Source organism: Oncorhynchus masou, chromosome 13, assembly GCF_036934945.1.
Source record: "Oncorhynchus masou masou isolate Uvic2021 chromosome 13, UVic_Omas_1.1, whole genome shotgun sequence".
Classification (NCBI taxonomy): domain Eukaryota; kingdom Metazoa; phylum Chordata; class Actinopteri; order Salmoniformes; family Salmonidae; genus Oncorhynchus; species Oncorhynchus masou.
In genome coordinates, this window is record NC_088224.1 from 47,538,929 (window position 1) to 47,558,835 (window position 19,907).

The 19,907-nt window shown below is 39.5% G+C and overlaps 1 protein-coding gene across 1 annotated transcript in view; it reads right to left on the reverse strand.

The window, feature by feature from the left end:
• Nucleotides 1–5,296: 5,296 nt before the first annotated feature.
• abcg1 (ATP-binding cassette, sub-family G (WHITE), member 1) overlaps nt 5,297–19,907 on the reverse strand; it is a 28,143-nt gene continuing 13,532 nt past the window's right edge. The window contains exons 4-15 of the mRNA XM_064984099.1: nt 19,746–19,878; nt 18,864–18,914; nt 18,136–18,281; nt 12,178–12,301; nt 11,635–11,749; nt 11,199–11,344; nt 10,909–11,010; nt 10,312–10,480; nt 10,031–10,131; nt 9,094–9,252; nt 8,465–8,583; nt 5,297–6,584 (exon numbers count right to left, since the gene is read on the reverse strand). Of these exons, the coding sequence (XP_064840171.1) occupies nt 6,356–6,584; nt 8,465–8,583; nt 9,094–9,252; nt 10,031–10,131; nt 10,312–10,480; nt 10,909–11,010; nt 11,199–11,344; nt 11,635–11,749; nt 12,178–12,301; nt 18,136–18,281; nt 18,864–18,914; nt 19,746–19,878 (1,594 nt within the window). The 3' untranslated portion in view covers nt 5,297–6,355. The remainder of the gene's footprint in view (nt 6,585–8,464; nt 8,584–9,093; nt 9,253–10,030; nt 10,132–10,311; nt 10,481–10,908; nt 11,011–11,198; nt 11,345–11,634; nt 11,750–12,177; nt 12,302–18,135; nt 18,282–18,863; nt 18,915–19,745; nt 19,879–19,907) is intronic.

Genomic DNA, 19,907 nt, shown 5'->3' on the forward strand with positions numbered 1-19,907 from the left:
GCGGTGCAGACTCTGACTCAGATTTTGAGAGAAAGATGGGGCTCGCAAAAATGACCCATGGTTCTCTGTTGGGAAAGTGGTGGATTCTGTTTAGAGCCCCTATCTTTTATTTGCGCCAAAAATCAACGATAGGCTGGGTGAGTTTAAACCACACCCAGTCTCTACTCTGACAGGCCGGCTCGGAAGCAGGAACAACTTCTGTCAGAGTATATAATAATAACTTTGTAAGGAACAAGTCAGTTCTCTGTTTGCCCTGAGAGGTGGGACAGAGAGCCCGTATATACGAAAATTGCATTTACCACTTATTGCTTAGCTAATAAAAAGTACATAGTAAACAATTCGGTGACTCAGTGTCATACTTATCCTTATACCAGATTCGATTGACGCAACCCTTAACACTAGTGTAACGTTAGCTTACCATGCTTTTCTGGCCAACTCGACATTCTTCTCACCAATCCCGGTCGACTCCTTCTTCTTAAGGTTCAAAACTATACAGCTGTAGTCCGGTTCCTTATTGCAATGTTCTATTTTATATTTTTGTGTTTTTATGGTGCGTGTGCCACACAGCAGCATGTAATCTATTTTATCTCCAATTTCCAATGTTGAATAAAAAAGTGACATTTAAGATATTGATACATAATTGTTTGTGAGGTGCTAATATGAAACACTTGAACACATGTCGCACTGAACGCACCATCGGCACATGCAATCGAGCAATGCACTGCTGCATTGATCAACCACTTTTGTATTAGATATCACCTACATACGTTTGCTTGACACCCCCTTGTTATCATATTGGAGGAAGAGTACAGAAATGTATTGAAGATTTTTTTTATGAAATCATTTGAAACAAAGTTATTTGTGTGCATTTATTTTATGTACATGCATTTCAAGGTCCTGGAGTGGCCTAGCCAGTCTCCAGATCTCAACCCCATAGAAAATCTAAGGAGGGAGTTGAAGGTTCATGTTGCCCAGCAGCATCCCCAAAACATCATTGCTCTAGAGGAGATCTGCATGGAGGAATGGGCCAAAATACCAGCAACAGTGTCTGAAAACCTTGTGAAGACTTACAGAAAACATTTGACCTCTGTCATTGCCAACAAAGGGTCTATAACAAAGTATTGAGATAATCTTTTGATATTGACCAAATACTTGTTTTCCACCATAACTTGCAAATAAATTCTACAATGTGATTTTCTGGATTTTTTTTCCTTCTCATTTTGTCTGTCATAGTTGAAGTGTACCTATGATGAAAATTACAGGCCTCTCATCTTTTTAAGTGGGAGAACTTGCACAATTGGTGGCTGACTAAATACTTTTTTGCCCCACTGTATCTAATTATGTATGCATTTATTTCTAATTATGGCAGGTATAGTAACTTGACATGAAATGTACTCTACACTTCATATACTGACTAGGAGGGTTCCATGTAATAAAGTGCTGCATGTATGGTTGACAGTTTCTACATTGACAAAAATAACGAGTAATTAATACCACATGCTAAGGATAAGGCTCTGATAAGCTAAGGCTCTGATAAAGGTGCGTGGGCACACATAGCCCAACTGTACTTCACCTGGAAGAGCAACTATAACTGCAATCAAGAGCATACAGAAATCATAGTTTACATGCCTTTTGGTTCACATGATATCCTACACGGACCCCAAACCGGCAACGTTGGTTGTGATAGCATTGCAAAATAATTTAACCAGTATATGTTAATAAGTAATTTAAACCACACTGCTCGAAAGCATCTGCGTTGCTGAGCAGATGCTTGATGCTTTGGTTTAAATTGCAAACTCCACGAAGCCAAACTACATAGAAAAATGGTTACGTTTGGTGGCCAGTTTGGAGTCCTTATTGTGGGCAAACTGATTAGTTTGATAATTATGCCATCTGGTGATATGTTGTTGTACATGCATGGGTGTCCTACACATCACTGAGCGATCCTCGAGTTTGATGATTGCACAAAGTGGGACAGAGTCTATCCTAATTTGATCACTCTGTTGTCGCAAAGAATATTCCTGTGCTGCAGGAAATTCAAATGAGCCTCGTTGATTTACATAAATTCACTGAAACCCAGAGTTCTCCTTCTCTCTCTCTCACTCAAACGCTAAAGCACCAGACAGAAAACATTTCCTTCTACTGTAGGTCCTACTGTTAAAAAATATATCTGAAATTCAGCCATACACATTTGTTTTCTATTCCCTGACATAATAGACTTTATCATGTGTACCGTTATCTATACCGTGCTACTTTGAAAACATACAATCACCTATCAAAAGATCCCAGACAAAATGTACTCAATCTACAAGCAATCATATGTTGGAAATGACTTTTCTGTTATAGTTCTCTTAGCCTATCCAAATTAAGCCAAAAGAGGAAGTGCCTTGTTTAGACAGTGGTTGGATTATATTTACTGATGAATAACAAGGATCCCATGGGGCATACAAAACTGAGATATTGTTCAGAAATTTAAAAATACTGTCTTTGGATTGTTTACCCTTTGAATTACTACTAATGAGCGAGGTAGGTAGACATCATCTTCCTGGTGGAGAAACCGCCTGCTCACATCAATGAGAATTTGAAGTTCTGAGTGAAAGATAATGGCAAGCATGCTTAAAGGGTGCTAAAGAAAATGTCATGAATTGAAATGTTTGGCATTCAATGAACTTCAAAATAATAAAACCATGAGGATGGTTACTTTATCGTTGTTTAGATGTCATCAACATAGAAATGTGTGCCTATCAGGTTGAGTTTGTCCTGGATGTTTTTTGTCTGGCATGTTGATCTGTCATGTTTGTTTTTGAGTGTGTGAAAACTATAACCCACCCGTAGTACCCAATACAATTATGTGGGGTATAAATAGACTAATCAAGACAGGCCATGTGAAAAATATTGCAACTTTATTAATTTAATTCATCTACAATGTCAGTACGTAACAGTTCACACGTTGCAGAAAATATGAGCTATAAACTGAGTATCTCAACACTTGAAAATAAAACATTATTCAAATACAGCTTTAGTTTGATGCAAGAATCGACCTACAAAACATTATGGAGCGGGGTGTAGATTATTTTGGTAGATAAAAGGGTCTGCAGTTTACCATGAGGTAATCTCCACTGAGTATACAAAACATTAAGGACACCTGCACTTTCCATGACAGACTGACCAGGTGAAAGCTATGATCCCTTATTGATGTCACTTGTTCAATCCACTTCAATTAATGTAGACGAAGGGGAGGAGACAGGTTAAAGAAGGATTTTTAAGCTGTGATACATTAGAGTCCATGGCTCAACAAATTGAGGCTGTTCTGAGGAAGAAAGGGAGGAGGTGCAACTCAATATTAGGTGGGTGTTCTTAATGTTTTGTATAATCAGTGTATCGTGTAGATATAAAGAGGATTCAAAGGAGGAAAAGCTAAACAATTGGAAAACAAACCAATGTACAAAAAATCATTTGGTAATGCCCCACATTCTTGATAGAAAGCTGTTCCAATGAGTTCAGAACTTCAGAGTGGGGTTTGTCTAAACATTAAACTTTTAAAGCCTTCTCCCTAGCAAGCCAATTAGACATATTTAATAATACTATCCTATGTACTGAAAACATGTTAATAACACTGCCATTAAAACATAGCTTTGAGATAGTGTAACATGCAACATTTCCTCTGCAGTGTTTTATTAGAGTTTCAACCTCTGTGTGTGAAATATTGCAACACAAAATAAAGTAATGACAAAAACATACCAATCTACAAAAGCATATTATCATGTTTTACAAAAGGTTTTGCATTGATATTTGCAGTATCACATTATGGTAGAGTGTGTAATTTGTTTTCAAGTGTTTAAAAATTCATCATACTTTCTAGGCCAACACTTTTCAGAAAATGTACATGATTCTTGTTGTGAAGTAATTATGGAATTGAATATAGGCTTGATAATCAATATTGACGTGCAATTGAATCAACATTATTAGTTCCAATGTTCAGCTGGTTCCATATGTTTTAATGCATATGGATGGTGTGTTGTAACCATGACTATGTCCAGCGGAGTGTTTGTCTGTCAGGGTTGGGGTCAATTCGAAATGAAGTCGGTCAATTCGGGAAGTTAACTCAAATTCCAATTCAATAATAAATTGACCCCAACCCGGTTGTCAGTAGAACCTTACAGATGATGAGAATATTATCTTAGGTTGTCAAAGGCAGTATGAAATTGTCTGATATTTAATTAAAAATATATAAAGTATATTTTTCAGGCCATATAAGTAAACCACTAAAGAGATTAAGCAGCTTAATTTGTTTCATGCAGTTCTGCTGTCATGTTTTGCAACCTGTACATCGTTTTAATGCCTAATTCACAACTTAAAGGGATAGTTCACCCTAATGACATATCGTTATTATCGTTATTATGACATGAATGCTAAAAAGTTAGCATTTGGAGACAGTGGTCAAATAAACAAAACCAAAGCATGGATTGCTGTCTTAACTTGTCCATAGACTACTTACAGGGTAAGAAAACCAATGTAATTTTTTTATTTGGGTGAACTATCCCTTTAATGCATTCCTTTGCTATTCATTCCAATATTTGAGGTTTACACATGTGGCCAGTGCATGTTCCTCTCACTATGGTAAACAAATGAAAGCCATGTATATTGACAAGATGCCATGAGGTCATATCATTTCCTTTTCACAGGGAGCAAACCTATCAAAAGAGAATAAGCTCTATTTTCGGCTGGAGCTACGCGGCACAAGTGCCAAACGCACAAATTCAGCATGTAAAAACTGTCGCTTTGGCGTTTTCCACCCCATGTGCCAGGTTCAGCAGCGCATCAGTCTAACATCAGCTTGCGTGCGCTGTGTAAATATTTTAGACGTGCCCTTGAAAACAAGTTCAAAAGTGACAATTACATGCAGCGCATATCGGGAGACTTAAGACCAATGAAAAGCCGGTCTTTGCGGTTGGTAATGGCAAGGATTTTGTGAGCTGAAGCGCAACCTATCCAGCTGTGACACTTATACTCATGGAAGAAGAGAGGATATGTTTTCTCATTTGGTTTCATTTGATAAAAAATTGTGCATAATCCTCCCTTCCTCTCAATGAAGGCAGTTGTTTTGTCCTGCCCAATGCGTTCGCCAAGTAGCCAAGCCTAACAATAAAGGGTTTCGCTAGTGAGACCGCTTTGAAATACATCTTAACCAACAAAGCTTAATTAAAAATGAAAGTTTGGGACCAGAAAAACAGTAAAAACAGTAAGTGGACATCCCTTTATATAATATAAAAAACAGTAAGTGGACATCCCCTTATATAATATAATATATTAACTATATATATTATATATATGTTATTTTATTTTAGCCAGCTCCCGTTTTGGACGTGCGTAAAAAAAAAAACACCACGCAGGCTACTTGTGTCCACATGGACATCATGAAAGGAGAGATGAGATAATGCTAGTGACCCTTTAGAACTTATTTTCCTGTAACAATTGCTTGTTTTCCGTTTCATATGATTACAAACCAAGCCATCCTGTAAAGGGAAACACCACATTTTTTCCAACTTCATAATCATCATCACCCCAACATTAACATGTGAAAATGGTGAGTTTCTATGTTTTGTTGCAAAAAAAAGATAGAGGAAGATAAGTGTTTCCAATGACATCATCGGTGTGCATAATGTGATTTTGACCAATTGTGAGTAAACATTGCCTACTAATGGCCTACTAATTGGTTGATGATGTCATTGGAAACACTTGTTTACTATTAAACATTTAAACATGTATTTAGACATAGCCTACTTAAAACAACTTTTTCTTTTGATTAGAATTTGATTAGAATGATTCACTCTTTTTAGGCCTCATCAATAGTGAATTACATCTTGCTTATTGACAACGTTTGGCATGTCCATGGCTCAGCCATAATGACATTTACAGTAGGCCTAGCTCATATCAGTGTGAATGCTATGTTTAATAATATATTTCCATATTGAAGCAATACAATTACATAGAGCAATGTGGACTGCCAACATGTTCAATATATTTAGGAAAGATGGGTAGGCCTACATTTAGTTAGTTTGTTTCTATAGGCTATTTAACAAACTAGGCTATTGCGGACTGACATTCAAATTGGCATTGATGACAATGCAAAACATAAAAGACTGTAAAGCAACCACATATTTAGCCATGGAGAATGTTCTGATTGGTCAGTCAAGTGTCAAAATCCAGCCCTTTCGTGCCACCGCCACATAGTGTACCCATAATTTCTGCAGTGTGCATGGTGTGTTTCTGGTCACTGTCTGGAGGTCTCCAGAAGCTGTATTCCAGCATGCAAGCGATCTAGGCCTTCTTCCTCCCACCCCCACTCTCCAGTCTACCTCTCTGCACTGATCTTATAGCGCAGCACAAAGTATGCGAGGAGGCGGAGGCTCACAAAGAACATGCCGAGCACTATGAAGTCGAGGTACAGTTTGGCATCTTCCACATCAAGCTCTTTCAAGATGGCCTCCGACTTCTGGAAATGGCATGTTTCATCCTTGTTGCAGTGGAGGTCCTCCCGGTCCAGGCCATAGATGGAGAGGATGACACCTTCAAAGCCATACCTACAAAATAATAGGAACTGCTTTATGGTGCTGCTAAAGAGGATGAACAGTAGTGGGGTAAGTTGAGACATTTCTTACATTCAGCATCCCTACATCAATGGAAATACACTGAACAAAAATATAAATGGAACATGTATAAAGTGTTGGTCCCATGTTTCATGAGCTGAAATAAAAGATCCCAGAAATGTTCCATATGCACAAAAAGCTTATTTTTCCAAAATGTTGTGCACAAATGTATTAAGATAATCCATCAACCTGAATGGTGTGGCATATAAAGAAGCTGATTTAAACAGCATGATCATTACACAGGTGCACTTTGTGCCTGGGAAAAATAAAAGGCCACTAAAATGTGCAGTTTTGTCACACAACAATGCCACAAATGTCTCAAGTTTTGAGGGAGTGTGCAATTGGCATGCTGACTGCGCGAACATCCATCAGAGCTTTTGCCAGAGAATTTAACATTCATTTCTCTACCATAAGCTGCCTCCAATTTAATTTTAGAGAATTTGACAGTATGTCCAACTGGCCTCACAACAGCAGACCATGTGTATGGCGTTGTGTGTTCCGAGCGGTTTGCTGATGTCAATGTTGTGAACAGAGTGCCCCATGGTGGCAGTGGGGTTATGGTACTGTATGGGCAGATATAAGCTACGGACAACAAATGCAATGGCAATTTGAATGCACAGAAATACCGTGACGTGATCCTGAGGCCCATTGTGAGGGCCATTAAAAAAAAAAAGGTATCTGTGACCAACAGTCACCTGAAATCCATAGATTAGAACCTAATGAATACATTTTAATTGACTGATTTCCTCATATGAACTGTAACTCAGTAAAATATTTTAAATTGTTTCATGTTGCATTTATATTTTTTGTTCAGTGTGTATATAGAATTCTTTCTAAGAAAGATATCTACATATATTTCAGGATGTTGTGTATCCCTGGAAATAATCAAAATTCATGTAAACATAACAGGGGTAAGTTAAGCATAGGGTGGGCCTCCCAAGTGTTGCAGCGATCTAAGGCACTGCATCGCATGCAAGCTACCGATATGGGTTTGATCCCGGGCTGTGTTGTAGCCATCCGCAACCGGGAGACACGATTGGCCCAGTGCCAGACTCCATGTCATCCAATAAGACCTTGTGTGCCTCTGCTCTTCTATCATAGCCTCCCTTTCGCACAGATGCATGTCCGTTTTTTTTCTCCCAATGTACCTCTTCAGTGTCATTAAGTCTATTTTTTTGATCCCTTGCTGCTGCTCAAATGGACTTCACTTTTCTCACTTCTTTGGCTGCTCTGTCAAGAACCTCAATGGGGACTAGACCCCGGCTTGTTTTACATTTGTGTACACGGCGCATGATGATGTCGGCTCTGTAACAATACAAATGCACTCTTGAATTCATATGCATGACAGAATGCAAAAATAAAAATGCTTATAATGTGTTAAACTGACATTTTGACTATTAGCCCACACAGTTACAAGGATGCACTTTCATGCTAGGTTTAGGACCTCATATTGTAGCTTATATAGACCTCAACTGATTGTATAAAACAATGTACTTTGGTTTAGATACAAGTATCATGAAATCTATAACACAAATTAATTTGACTTTGGGAAAATCCGTTTTTTTGGACATAACTTGCTTATCACTTTTTCCACATGGTTTCTTCTGTCACAGACTTCATGAAATGATTACCACTTCTTTGATCACATGATTCATTTTGTGTATGGTTTCCTAGAAACAAGGGGTGGCCAAATTAACCCTTTGGCCCCAGCATACCACCCTTACCCCTACTGTTCAAGTGCTGAATACATGCCACTTTCTCAGTATAAGGGGCAGGTCACATGCTCAGGAAAAAGTATCTGAAAAACGATTTACCTGACATATGAAATGTATGACATCCACTGAAGATACCACGGAATTGTGTCGAAACTGACGAAGAAGCCAGAGAAAAGCAGTACGGGTATGGCAGTCACCGGACCTACAAACGTGGCAACCTGAGACATGGACAAGTGCAACATCAGAGGCAGGACGTGACTCACTGTAACCATGTTACATGAAAATACTGCGGTTTATAGTGTCTGCTTAGAATAAAACTGGGTACCACTCTGAGAAACATAGAATTATATTCATATACTACAGGTGGGTGCTGTGTAAATACAATGTGGTTGGTGTGATTGTGCCAGGAAATACAGTTAAAAATATATGTATAAATATTTGTTTAATTCTAAAAAGTTGTATTTACAGATACAAGTTATAAATGTAGATGGGGGGAACAGAAGAGAGGAATACATTAGAGAGAGTGGAAGGTGGAACAGGGGATTGAAACGCTGCCTCTAAGGGCATATGTGGTACGGGGCGGCACTACCCTTAGACCAACCACAAAATATATATATTTGCTAATAATATCAATACTCTGCTGGAATGGACACAATAGAGTTTATTTGCAAATCTCAAGCTGCAAACAATAGGGGTAGCAGTTATTATTGAGTGAATGGAGGATGTACCTGTAGAGAGGTGGAAGCTGCTCCTATCAGCAGGCCCAGAGACTGAGCCACAAGAGAGGTGAGGACTCCCAGGGCCAAGAAAAGGATGAAACGCACAGCGTCAGGCGGCTGGGACGTCATCCAGTAGACGATGCTGCAGTAGGCGACTGGGAACACTATCTGTGAAGCAAAATAAGACAAATACTTGATTGTCCATTTGTGGACACATTTGTCCTGTCAGCTTTTCTTTCATGCACACGCACGTACAGTTCCACACAAGCCCAACCACACATTGACAGATTGTAAGGATAGTGTCAGTGCAGCACCCCAGGGTTGTCTAGGTGGTTAAGTGCCTTGTTGAAGGGCACAACAGCGGGAGAAGCTGTTGTTATCTAATATTGTGATACGGCCACCTGACCTTATTCCTCATGTTCAGCCAACAATATCACACCATGGAAAACACATTAAGTATCATTAAAACATCAAACTAAAACACTTTTCTTCATGTGGAGAATAAAGTCCAAGCTATTTGTGCTTTGAAATAATCATTTTGAAATTGTTGAAAAAAGCCAAATTAGATGCTATACAATACAAATTCAATACAATAAATGAAAACATGCAGTAAACCTTCGTCACTTTAAATTTAGAGCACAGGGCGATGTCTGGTGACGCGTAAAGCCTCCTTATGTAATGTTATTGTGGGATTTGTCCAAATCTGACAGACAGAATTGCTTTGATGCTAAAGCCACTTTGATGCTAAAGCCACTTTGAGCTCCCATAACAGGTTTCTTGAGTTACAATCAATACCTTTGCTCTTTTCAGTGAATGATAGAATTATAATGTTTTGTTTTTTTTCTCTTGTCTTTTACATTTTGATGAAATACCAACTTAGACCTTTTTTGGGACACAAAACTACTAAAAATGACCCTCCAGAGTTCTATGTGACATTTGTAATTACCTGGAAGGGGAGGTCCGCCATAGTCTTGGCCAGATAGTAAGCCTTCAGACTGTACCAGTAGTTCAAGTGCTCTCTTAGGAAAACTCCCATCTCTAAAGGGACTGCATTAGAGACGGAGGAAACAGCGTCATAGTAATCTCATTTAAGTAATCAGAGCCAAGGTAAATCACAGCACATTCTACTCCTAACATACTATATGCAATGGCTTCCCGACTTGTAAATTCATGCACTAAATCAATGCACGCAGATGCCTGTCAGTAAGAAGAGCAGAGAATACTCACAGGTCAGAACAGTAGGCATTAGAGCAGCAAACATGAGGAAGAGCATGGAGAAGAAGAGGAAGCCAGAGTTGCTGAGCACTTTCTTGGCATCGTTGCCGATGCCCAGGTAGAGCAGGCCAATCAGAATCCCAATTCCAATGTGAGAGCAGATTCTTAGGTGAGTCAGCACCTGTAGGACCAGAACAGGAGAAGAAGAGAACAATTTTTGTTTATATATTTTCCTATCCATTGCGCTTCTTCATCTGCATTGCTTGCTCTTTGGGGTTTTATGCCAGGTATATGTAAAGCACATTGTGACAACTGCTGATGTAAAAATACATTTGGCTTTATAAAATACATTTGATTGAGAGGAAGGAGGGCAGAGAGGAAGAGGGAAAATGGAATGGCTATGCAAAGTATGATATGACTAGATCTATTTTTTGTTTGTGTTATGACATTCTCATATCAATTTGTTGAACTTATTTTTTTCCTCTTATCCTTTTCATTTGCTTTTGAATCATATAAAAATGTTTTGGGTTCATTACATAACATTTGGCTATTATAAAAAGGAAGCTGTTGCAGTATAAAAACAAAACAGTAGGTGGCAGTGTGTCTTACAGTATCTCTAATAATGCTTCGAAACGTCCTTTTGAACAGGATGCAGAACTGAGTCAGACAACTGGCCGAGAAACTGTGGCACCCCTCACTGGAAGAGGAGTCCTGAAAGGATTGGAGAGCAACATAGAGAGAGAAAAACAGAGACTGAACAACCTGTTGTGCTAAGACTTCTCAACATAAATTTCCTGAAACATTGAAATGAAATGCTTTGACTCTGAAAATAAAACTTCAGTGAGATTCTTCATTTCAACCCATTGAGAGCTGTAGTAATACACTAATCCCCCCTTTACCTCCTCAGACGATTTGTGCCACAGGAAGGGATTGAGGGGTCCATTGTTCATGTCTGTCTTGTAGACCTGCTCACATTTCCTCTCCTGCACGGCATTCACCAGACGCGCCGTCTGATCTCCATACTCCCCAGACGCCACCTCCATCACTGGGATCAAATGGAGAGGTACTCATGTCACAGAAAGCCCAGTGATTATTGCATGGGAACCATCTGCAAAAGCTATTCTGAGAAAATGTATTTTCAGTTGAACTAATAGAAAGAATAGTTTCTAGAACGCTTTATACCAAAGTATACTAAAATAACTTCCTGGGACAGTTATTCTAAGAAAATAAGGCAGATTCCTGAATACACTGATATGCATGTGCAAATAAGGTTATTATAACAATGATGACAACACACTTTACTTGTTTCTTATTAAACTGGTAAGAGTTTCTCACCAAAGTCTGCAGGGTTGTGGTACGTTGGGCAGTTGAGCCCCAGCTCTCTAAGATAGGGGACCAGGTTAGGTACATTCCCTCTGTAGATACACTGGCCCTGACTAAGGACATACAGCTAGGGAGGGAAACACAGGGGCACGAAGCAATCAGGATACAGTACATTCATTTAGCAGACCATTCATTTAGTTATCAAAATAGTATTGGAATCATTGACATTAGGGGAAAAGGTTAGTCACACTAGGTACTGTATATACCAAGCATACACAGTTTGTTTTTACTTTGTTAAACAACTAAATTAGCTTGTTGATTTGATTATTTGTTGGGGACCAGGCATAAGTATTGTGCCACATGTATAGCTAGCTACATATCTAATTTCCAACTGTGATCCTTTGGTATAATTGTGCCTTTCATTGATTCCCATGCATTAGGCTAGCCTGAGTCCCAGATCTGTTTATGTTTTTCATGCCAATGGCGTAGGAGTTGGTAAGACAACTCAAACAGATCTGGGACTCAGGCTAACAGAAGGCCAGGTTGGAGGCTGACCTTGTTGAAGAGCTCAAAGAGCTTGGCGCTGGGCTGGTGGATGGTGCAGATGACGGTGCGGCCACCATGGGCCAGGGCCTTCAGCAGAGACAACACCTGGAAGCAGGAGGAACTGTCCAGGCCACTGCAAAACAGGGTATAGGTGCCAAGGTTAGTATATGGTGGACAAAGCAAAGAATAGATTTGCTTTTGTACACCTAAAGTAACATCTTAGATCATCAATACGGAGGAGAAGCAAACTAGTGAAGTGAACTGGTAGAAGGACTCCAGCACATTGCATAAACTTGCACTATTTGACAAAGCAACAAACACTAACGTGAGCTACTGAAGTTAACATATTTTTTTCTGCACACGTTCTGTAACTGATCTAATGGCTTATCACTGGACACTGATATGAATCATATGTCAGTGATTTTGACCAGGTGAGAAGACTCTTTGGATTGAGTGTGTATCACAGTGCAGTTAAGCAGTCAAAGGTGACTGAGAGAGGAATGGGCATCAGGAGTAAATCTCCTTAACTTGTTGTATCACGCTGCTGCTCTCAAAAACTATGACATCATTCCAGTTTTTGACCAGGGTCAATTCAAATTGAAGTCAGTCAATTCAGGAAGGAATTTCAACATTTTTAAATAAATAGTTTCTCCTTTTTGATTTATTGAGAAGTCATTGAAAATAAAATATTTTCTCAAATATTGAATTGGAATTTCAGTTTACTACTCTACATGAGTTGGCTGACAATTCAAATTGACCCGAATCCTGTTTCAGACACATCTCTATCTCTAATAACAGTGGACAATGTACCCTAAAAACAACATTGAGCCTTAAATAACAAGACCACTTGAGAACGTTTATGGTAAGGTTAGCAACTGTGGTAGCTCTACAGTACTCTGCTGTTTATCGATTGTATTTGTCAGGGACTTTCCATCTGCCCTATCTCAGTCCCATATGTTGTCAGATTGACTTTAGAAGATACCATTTCAGATGCTTGGAATATTTACAGTGCCTATAGACAATCTACAACCGCCTTGGATTTCTTTTGGATTTCTGTTACAAAATGGGATTAAAATGGATTCAACCCCCTCGAGTCGATTCAAATCCATCAGTTTAAACTAGAGTTATCAGTTTTGTTTGCATTCGATATGTCTCAATCTACCGCAATGTGGCACTTGCGGTTAAAGGTGACTGAGCTAGAAGAGCGGTGTTTGTTAGACCATGAGACATCCCGAAAATCGGTCTTCTCACAAAATCATGTGTAGTATGATGCCTCTGTGGAAAGGTGAGACTCACAAACACGAACATGGTGGTTGTTGCTCTAGGACGTTGAAAAAAAATGTATTGGAAGTACAGTGCATTCGGAAAGTATTCAGACCACTTGACCTTTTCCACATTTTGTTACGTTACAGTCTTAAAAATAGAACACCTTATTTACATAAGTATTCAGACCCTTTGTTATGAGACTTGAAAATGAGCTCAGATGTATCCTGTTTCCATTGATCATACTTCAGATATTTCTACAACTTGATTCAATTGATTGGACATGATTTGGAAAGGCACACACCTGTCTATATAAGATCCCACAGTTGACAGTGCATATCAGAGCAAAAACCAAGCCATGAGGTTGAAGGAATTGTCCATAGAGTTCTGAGACAGGATTGTGTCGAAGCACAGATCTGGGGAAGGGTACCAAAATAATTCTGCAGCATTGTAGGCCCCCAAAAACACAGTGGACTCCATCATACCTCAAGGGGTCTTAAATTCCAAATCAAATAGCAGAAGTATCCTTGGTATGACCTTCTTAAAACAATTCCATATACATATGTGCAAGTTCTCCCACTTAAAAAGATGAGAGGCCTGTCATTGTCATCATAGGTACACTTCAACTATGACAGACAAAATGAGAAAAATGTAGGATTTTTAATGAATTTATTTGCAAATTATGGTGGAAAATAAGTATTTGGTCATTAACAAAAGTTTATCTCAATACTTTGTTATATACCCTTTGTTGGCAATGACAGAGGTCAAATGTTTTTTGTAAGTCTTCACAAGGTAAAAAAAAACCTCTGTACCAAACATGATCGTAAATTCAGTAGTCATCATAGTAAGTACTTAACACCTAGTTTACAGTATAGCTTTAAGTAAAAAAATATTGCAAAGTAGACAAAATGCAACACTGTTGCTGGTACTTTGGCCAATTCCTCCATGCAGATCTCCTCTAGAGCAGTGCTGTTTTGGGGCTGTTGCTGGGCAACACTGACTTTCAACTCCCTCCAAAGATTTTCTATGGGGTTGAGATCTGGAGACTGGCTAGGCCACTCCAGGCCCTTGAAATGCTTCTTACGAAGCCACTCCTTCGTTGCCTGGGTGGTGTGTTTGGGTCATTGTCATGCTGAAAGACCCAGCCATGTTTCATCTTCAATGCCCTTGCTGATGGAAGGAGGTTTTCACTCAAAATGTCACGATACATGGCCCCATTCATTCTTTCCTTTACACGGATCAGTCGTCCTGGTCCCTTTGCAGACAAAGAGCCCCAAAGCATGATGTTTCCACCTCCATGCTTCACAGTAGGTATGGTGTTCTTTGGATGCAACTCAGCATTCTTTGTCCTCCAAACACAACGAGTTGAGTTTTTACCAAAAAGTTATATTTTGGTTTCATCTGACCATATGACATTCTCCCAATCTTCTTCTGGATCATCCAAATGCTCTCTATCAAACTTCAGACGGGCCTGGACATGTACTGGCTTAAGCAGGGGGACACGTCTGACACTGCAGGATTTGAGTCCCTGGCGGCGTAGAGTGTTACTGATGGTAGGCTTTGTTACTTTGGTCCAGCTCTCTGCAGGTCATTCATGTCCCCCCGTGTGCTTCTGGGATTTTTGCTCACAGTTCTTGTGATAATTTTGACCCCATGTGGTGAGATCTTGCGTGGAGCCCCAGATCGAGGGAGATTATCAGTGGTCTTGTATGTCTTCCATTTCCTAATAATTGCTCCCACAGTTGATTTCTTCAAACCAAGCTGCTTACCTATTGCAGATTCAGTCTTCCCAGCCTGGTGCAGGTCTACAATTTTGTTTCTGGTGTCCTTTGACAGCTCTTTGGTCTTGGCCATAGTGGAGTTTGTAGTGTGACTGTTTGAAGTTGTGGACAGGTGTCTTTTATACTGATAACAAGTTCAAAACAGATGTGATTAATACAGGTAACGAGTGGAGGACAGAGGAGCCTCTTAAAGAAGTTACAGGTCTGTGAGAGCCAGAAATCTTGCTTGTTTGTAGGTAACCAAATACTTATTTTCCACCATAATTTGCAAATAAATTCATTAAAAATCCTACAATGTGATTTTCTGGATTTTTTTTCTCATTTTGTCTGTCATAGTTGAAGTGTACCTTATGATGAAAATTACAGTCCTCTCTCATCTTTTTAAGTGGGAGAACCTGCACAATTGGTGGCTGACTAAATACTTGTTTGCCCCACTGTAGCTTAGTAGAACCCTTCCCCATCTCCGGGCTTAGACAAGGCTTAGAGTGTAATGGGTAAATTGTATTTTTTTTAATCAACGACCTACACAAAATACTCTAATGTCAAAGTGGAAGAGAGATATTCATTTTTTAAGATTTATTAAAAATAAAACGAATATACCTGGATTATTTTCACCCCCCGGAGTCAATACATGAGTCTTATTGGGTAAGTCTCATAAGAGCTTTCCTACACATCTGTATTGTGCAATATTTTCCCATTATTCTTTTCAAAATTCTTAAAGCTTTGTCAAGGTGTTGGGGATCATGGCTAGACAGCAATTTTCAAGTCTTGCCATAGATTTTTAAGCATATTTAAGTAAAAACTGTAACTTAAAAAAAAAATAAAGAATAAAAAAATAAAAAATAAAGAGGCAACTACTCAGTGAAGTGTTGTGTTGCCCCCAAACATAAGGCTTTGCATTTAGGCCAAAAAAATGTATTCCTTGGAAATAGTACTTTAGTGCCTTTTTGCATACATACAAAACATTCAACTTCTTTTCATATTGTGGAGTCAGTACTATGTTGTTGATACTTACTGATACTCAAACTTTATTTCACTAGGCAAGTCAGTTAAGAACACATTCTTATTTACAATTATGGCCTAGGAAAAGGGGGTTAAGTGCCTTGTTCAGGGGCAGAACAACATAAACATCCGAAGTTCTTCAAAGGTAAATGATTTAATTTGATTGCTTTTCTTATTTTTGTGAAAATGTTGCCTGCTGCCAGCAGAGCCTAGCATAGCATTATGCCATGATAAACTTACACAAATTGGCTGTAAAGCATATTTTGAAAAATTGAGATGTCCAATCCAAAATCAAATCTAGAATTGGCTTTCTATTTCGCAAAACAAAGCCTCCTTCACTCACGCCGCAAAACTTACCATAGTAAAACTGACTATCCTACCGATCCTCGACTTCGGCGATGTCATCTACAAAATGGCTTTCAATACTCTACTCAGACAACTGGATGCAGTTTATCACAGTGCCATCCACTTTGTTACTAAAGCACCTTATACCACCCACCACTGCGACCTGTATGCTCTAGTCGGCTGGCCCTCGCTACATATTCGTCGCCAGACCCACTGGCTCCAGGTCATCTACAAGTCCATGCTAATTAAAGCTCCACCTTATCTCAGTTCACTGGTCACGATGGCAACACCCACCCGTAGCACGCGCTCCAGCAAGTGTATCTCACTGATCATCCCTAAAGCCAACACCTCATTTGGCCGCCTTTTCCTTCCAGTCTCTGCTGCCTGTGACTGGAACGAATTGCAAAAATCGTTGAAGTTGGAGACTTTTATCTCCCTCACCAACTTTAAACATCTGCTATCTGAGCAGCTAACCGATCGCTGCAGCTGTACATAGTCCATTGGTAAATAGCCCTCATGTATATAGACTCCTTTTTTCCCCTTTTTTTCTACTGTGTTATTGACTTGTTTATTGTTTACTCCATGTGTAACTCTGTGTTGCTGTCTGTTCACACTGCTATGCTTTATCTTGGCCAGGTCGCAATTGTAAATGAGAACTTGTTCTCAACTAGCCTACCTGGTTAAATGAAGGTGAAATAAAAATAAAAATAAAACTTGACTGAGGGACCTCAAATCAAATCAAATTTTATTGGTCACATACACATGGTTAGCAGATGTTAATGCGAGTGTAGTGAAACGTTTGTGCTTCTAGTTCCGACCATGCAGTAATATCTAACAAGTAATCTAACAATTTCACAACAACTACCTTATACACACAAGTGTAAAGGAATGAATAAGAACATGAGAACGTGAAGCGAGGCGGCCATCTCTGTTGGTGCCGGACCTTACAGATGTTGAGTGACAGACGAAGGGGTAGTCAGAATAATTTTTTACTTAACTAATTTAGGCAATTTTTTTGTTATTGAATTTTTATCAATTTTAAAAAAGTGTATAATTTTCTTTTCACTTTGACATTATGGAGTATTTTGTGTAGAGCAATGCCAAAATTTTGTGTGTGAGCTTCAGGAGTAGGCTAATCCCTACAGATGGTACAAATGTAAACCAAAGGGAGACAAATGGCTGCCTTTTGGTCATTAAGGACTTTGGGACTTATTTGTGTCCCCTGGTGAGACTCTAGTCTTTCCTAACCAGAAGCCAACTGGGAGAGATGATATTCAATTGCATCCTCTGTTCCAAAAGAGGACAGGTTAACCTTGGAACTTTTCTTTCAGATTAATTTCAGTGGGGACACAAACAGGACTGAAAAAAACACACAAAATGGAACACAACTAACACCTGCACTCAACAACGTCATATTGCCTTGTACATCTCATGAAAGAATAGCATTGCCTCTAAAATATGGACTGTACAGTGTGCTTAGACAGTGGCACGTTATAATCCATAGTCACGTCAAGACTTTCCTTGCCACGGACACACATGCATGTGTTCTATACAATGTGCAATGGGAGCTTCTGACCTAGTGGGTTCGTCAAAAAACATGACGGGAGGGTTGTTGACAAGCTCCAGGGCGATAGCCAGCCTTTTCCTCTGCCCCCCTGATAGATGTGACGTTCGGGTTTTCGCACACTCAAGCAGGCCCAGGGCCGTCAAGATCTCCCTCACCTAAAAACAACACAGGAGGATTATAAACACCTATAACCACATCCCTCCCTCGTGACATATGTCTACATTAATCACAGATCTAGGGTCAATGCTAACTAAAGTTAGCGCAATGACTGGAAGTCTATGGGTAACTACTAGCAAGCTAGCAGATACCCATAGACTGTTAGTCATTGTGCTAATGCTAGTTAGCATTGGCTAATGAAACTACCTCTAACTTCTTTCATACTGGACACAGAGACATACAAATAGTATCCACTAGGTCATCTACCTCTGGGGAAGTAGATAAAGAGCTTCATTGGCAAAATCCCAAATTATCCTTTTAAACATAATGGGGATGAAATCATATCTGACCCTGTATCAGTGGTTAGTAGCAACATCTACACACATACACCTTCCCAGGCACAATCATCATATCACTTTACATCCATTCCAGTCTGTTTAAAGCCAGTACTGACTACACTAGTGTCATAACTCCAGTGCTGAAATAGTAACTTGTCCTCATTTCCAGTTCGAGGGTCAGGGAACATGTACGAGATTAAGGTGAGGGAAGATTCTGAAGCCGTTCCCATGCAACTCTCTCACCATGTCTCTCTTGCCCTCATCCTTTTCCTGGAGCTTCAGATTAGCAGACACCTAGCAGAGAGAGAGTAAGATTTAGTTCACACTACAGCTGCGTCCCAAAGAAGAGAAACAACGCCTACATGCATAGAATCTTTCATGTCTCAGAAGCAACCATGTACCTACATGCATAGAATCTTTCATGTCTCAGAAGCAACCATGTCTTTTGGCCACCTTTCCTTCCAGTTCACTACTGCCAATGACTGGAACGAATTGCAAAAATCACTGAAGTTGGAGACTTATACATCTCCCTCACTAACTTTAAGCATCAGCTGTCAGAGCAGCTTACAGATCGCTGCAGTTGTACACAGCCCATCTGTAAATAGCCCATCCAACCAACTCATCCCCATATGTTTTTCTGCTCTTTTGCACAGCAGTATTTCTACTTACACATCCTCATCTGCACATATATCACTCCAGTGTAAATTGCTAAATTGTAATTACTTCACCACTATTGGCCTATCACTTGCCTTACCTCCTTACTTAATTTACACACACTGTACACATATTTTTCCATTGTGTTATTGACTGTACGATTGTTTATCCCATGTGTAACTCTGTGTTGTTGTTTTTGTCGCACTGCTTTGCTTTATCTTGGCCAGGTCACAGTTGTAAATGAGAACTTGTTCTCAACTGGCCTATCTGGTTAAATAAAAGTGAAACACGTTTTTTTTAAATTAACCTATTGTTTACTTCCAGAAGCATTCATTTCCATTGTGTATGCACTGCAATGTGTTTAATCTATTGACCTGCACTCTGGCCAGGTCTCCTTTGTAAAAGGGTCTTCTGGCCTCAATGGGACTTCCTGGATAAATAAAGGTTAAATATATAATTTTTTTAAATTACCATCATGGCTTCCTGTACTGTAAGGTGAGGCAGAAGCATGTCGTCCTGCATGATGTAGCACGAGACCTTCCTGAAAGAGCGTAGGTCACGAGGCTGCCCATTGATCAAGATCTCCCCCTTCATCCCTGTCTCTCTACAGAGGGCAAAGCCATACCTGGGTTA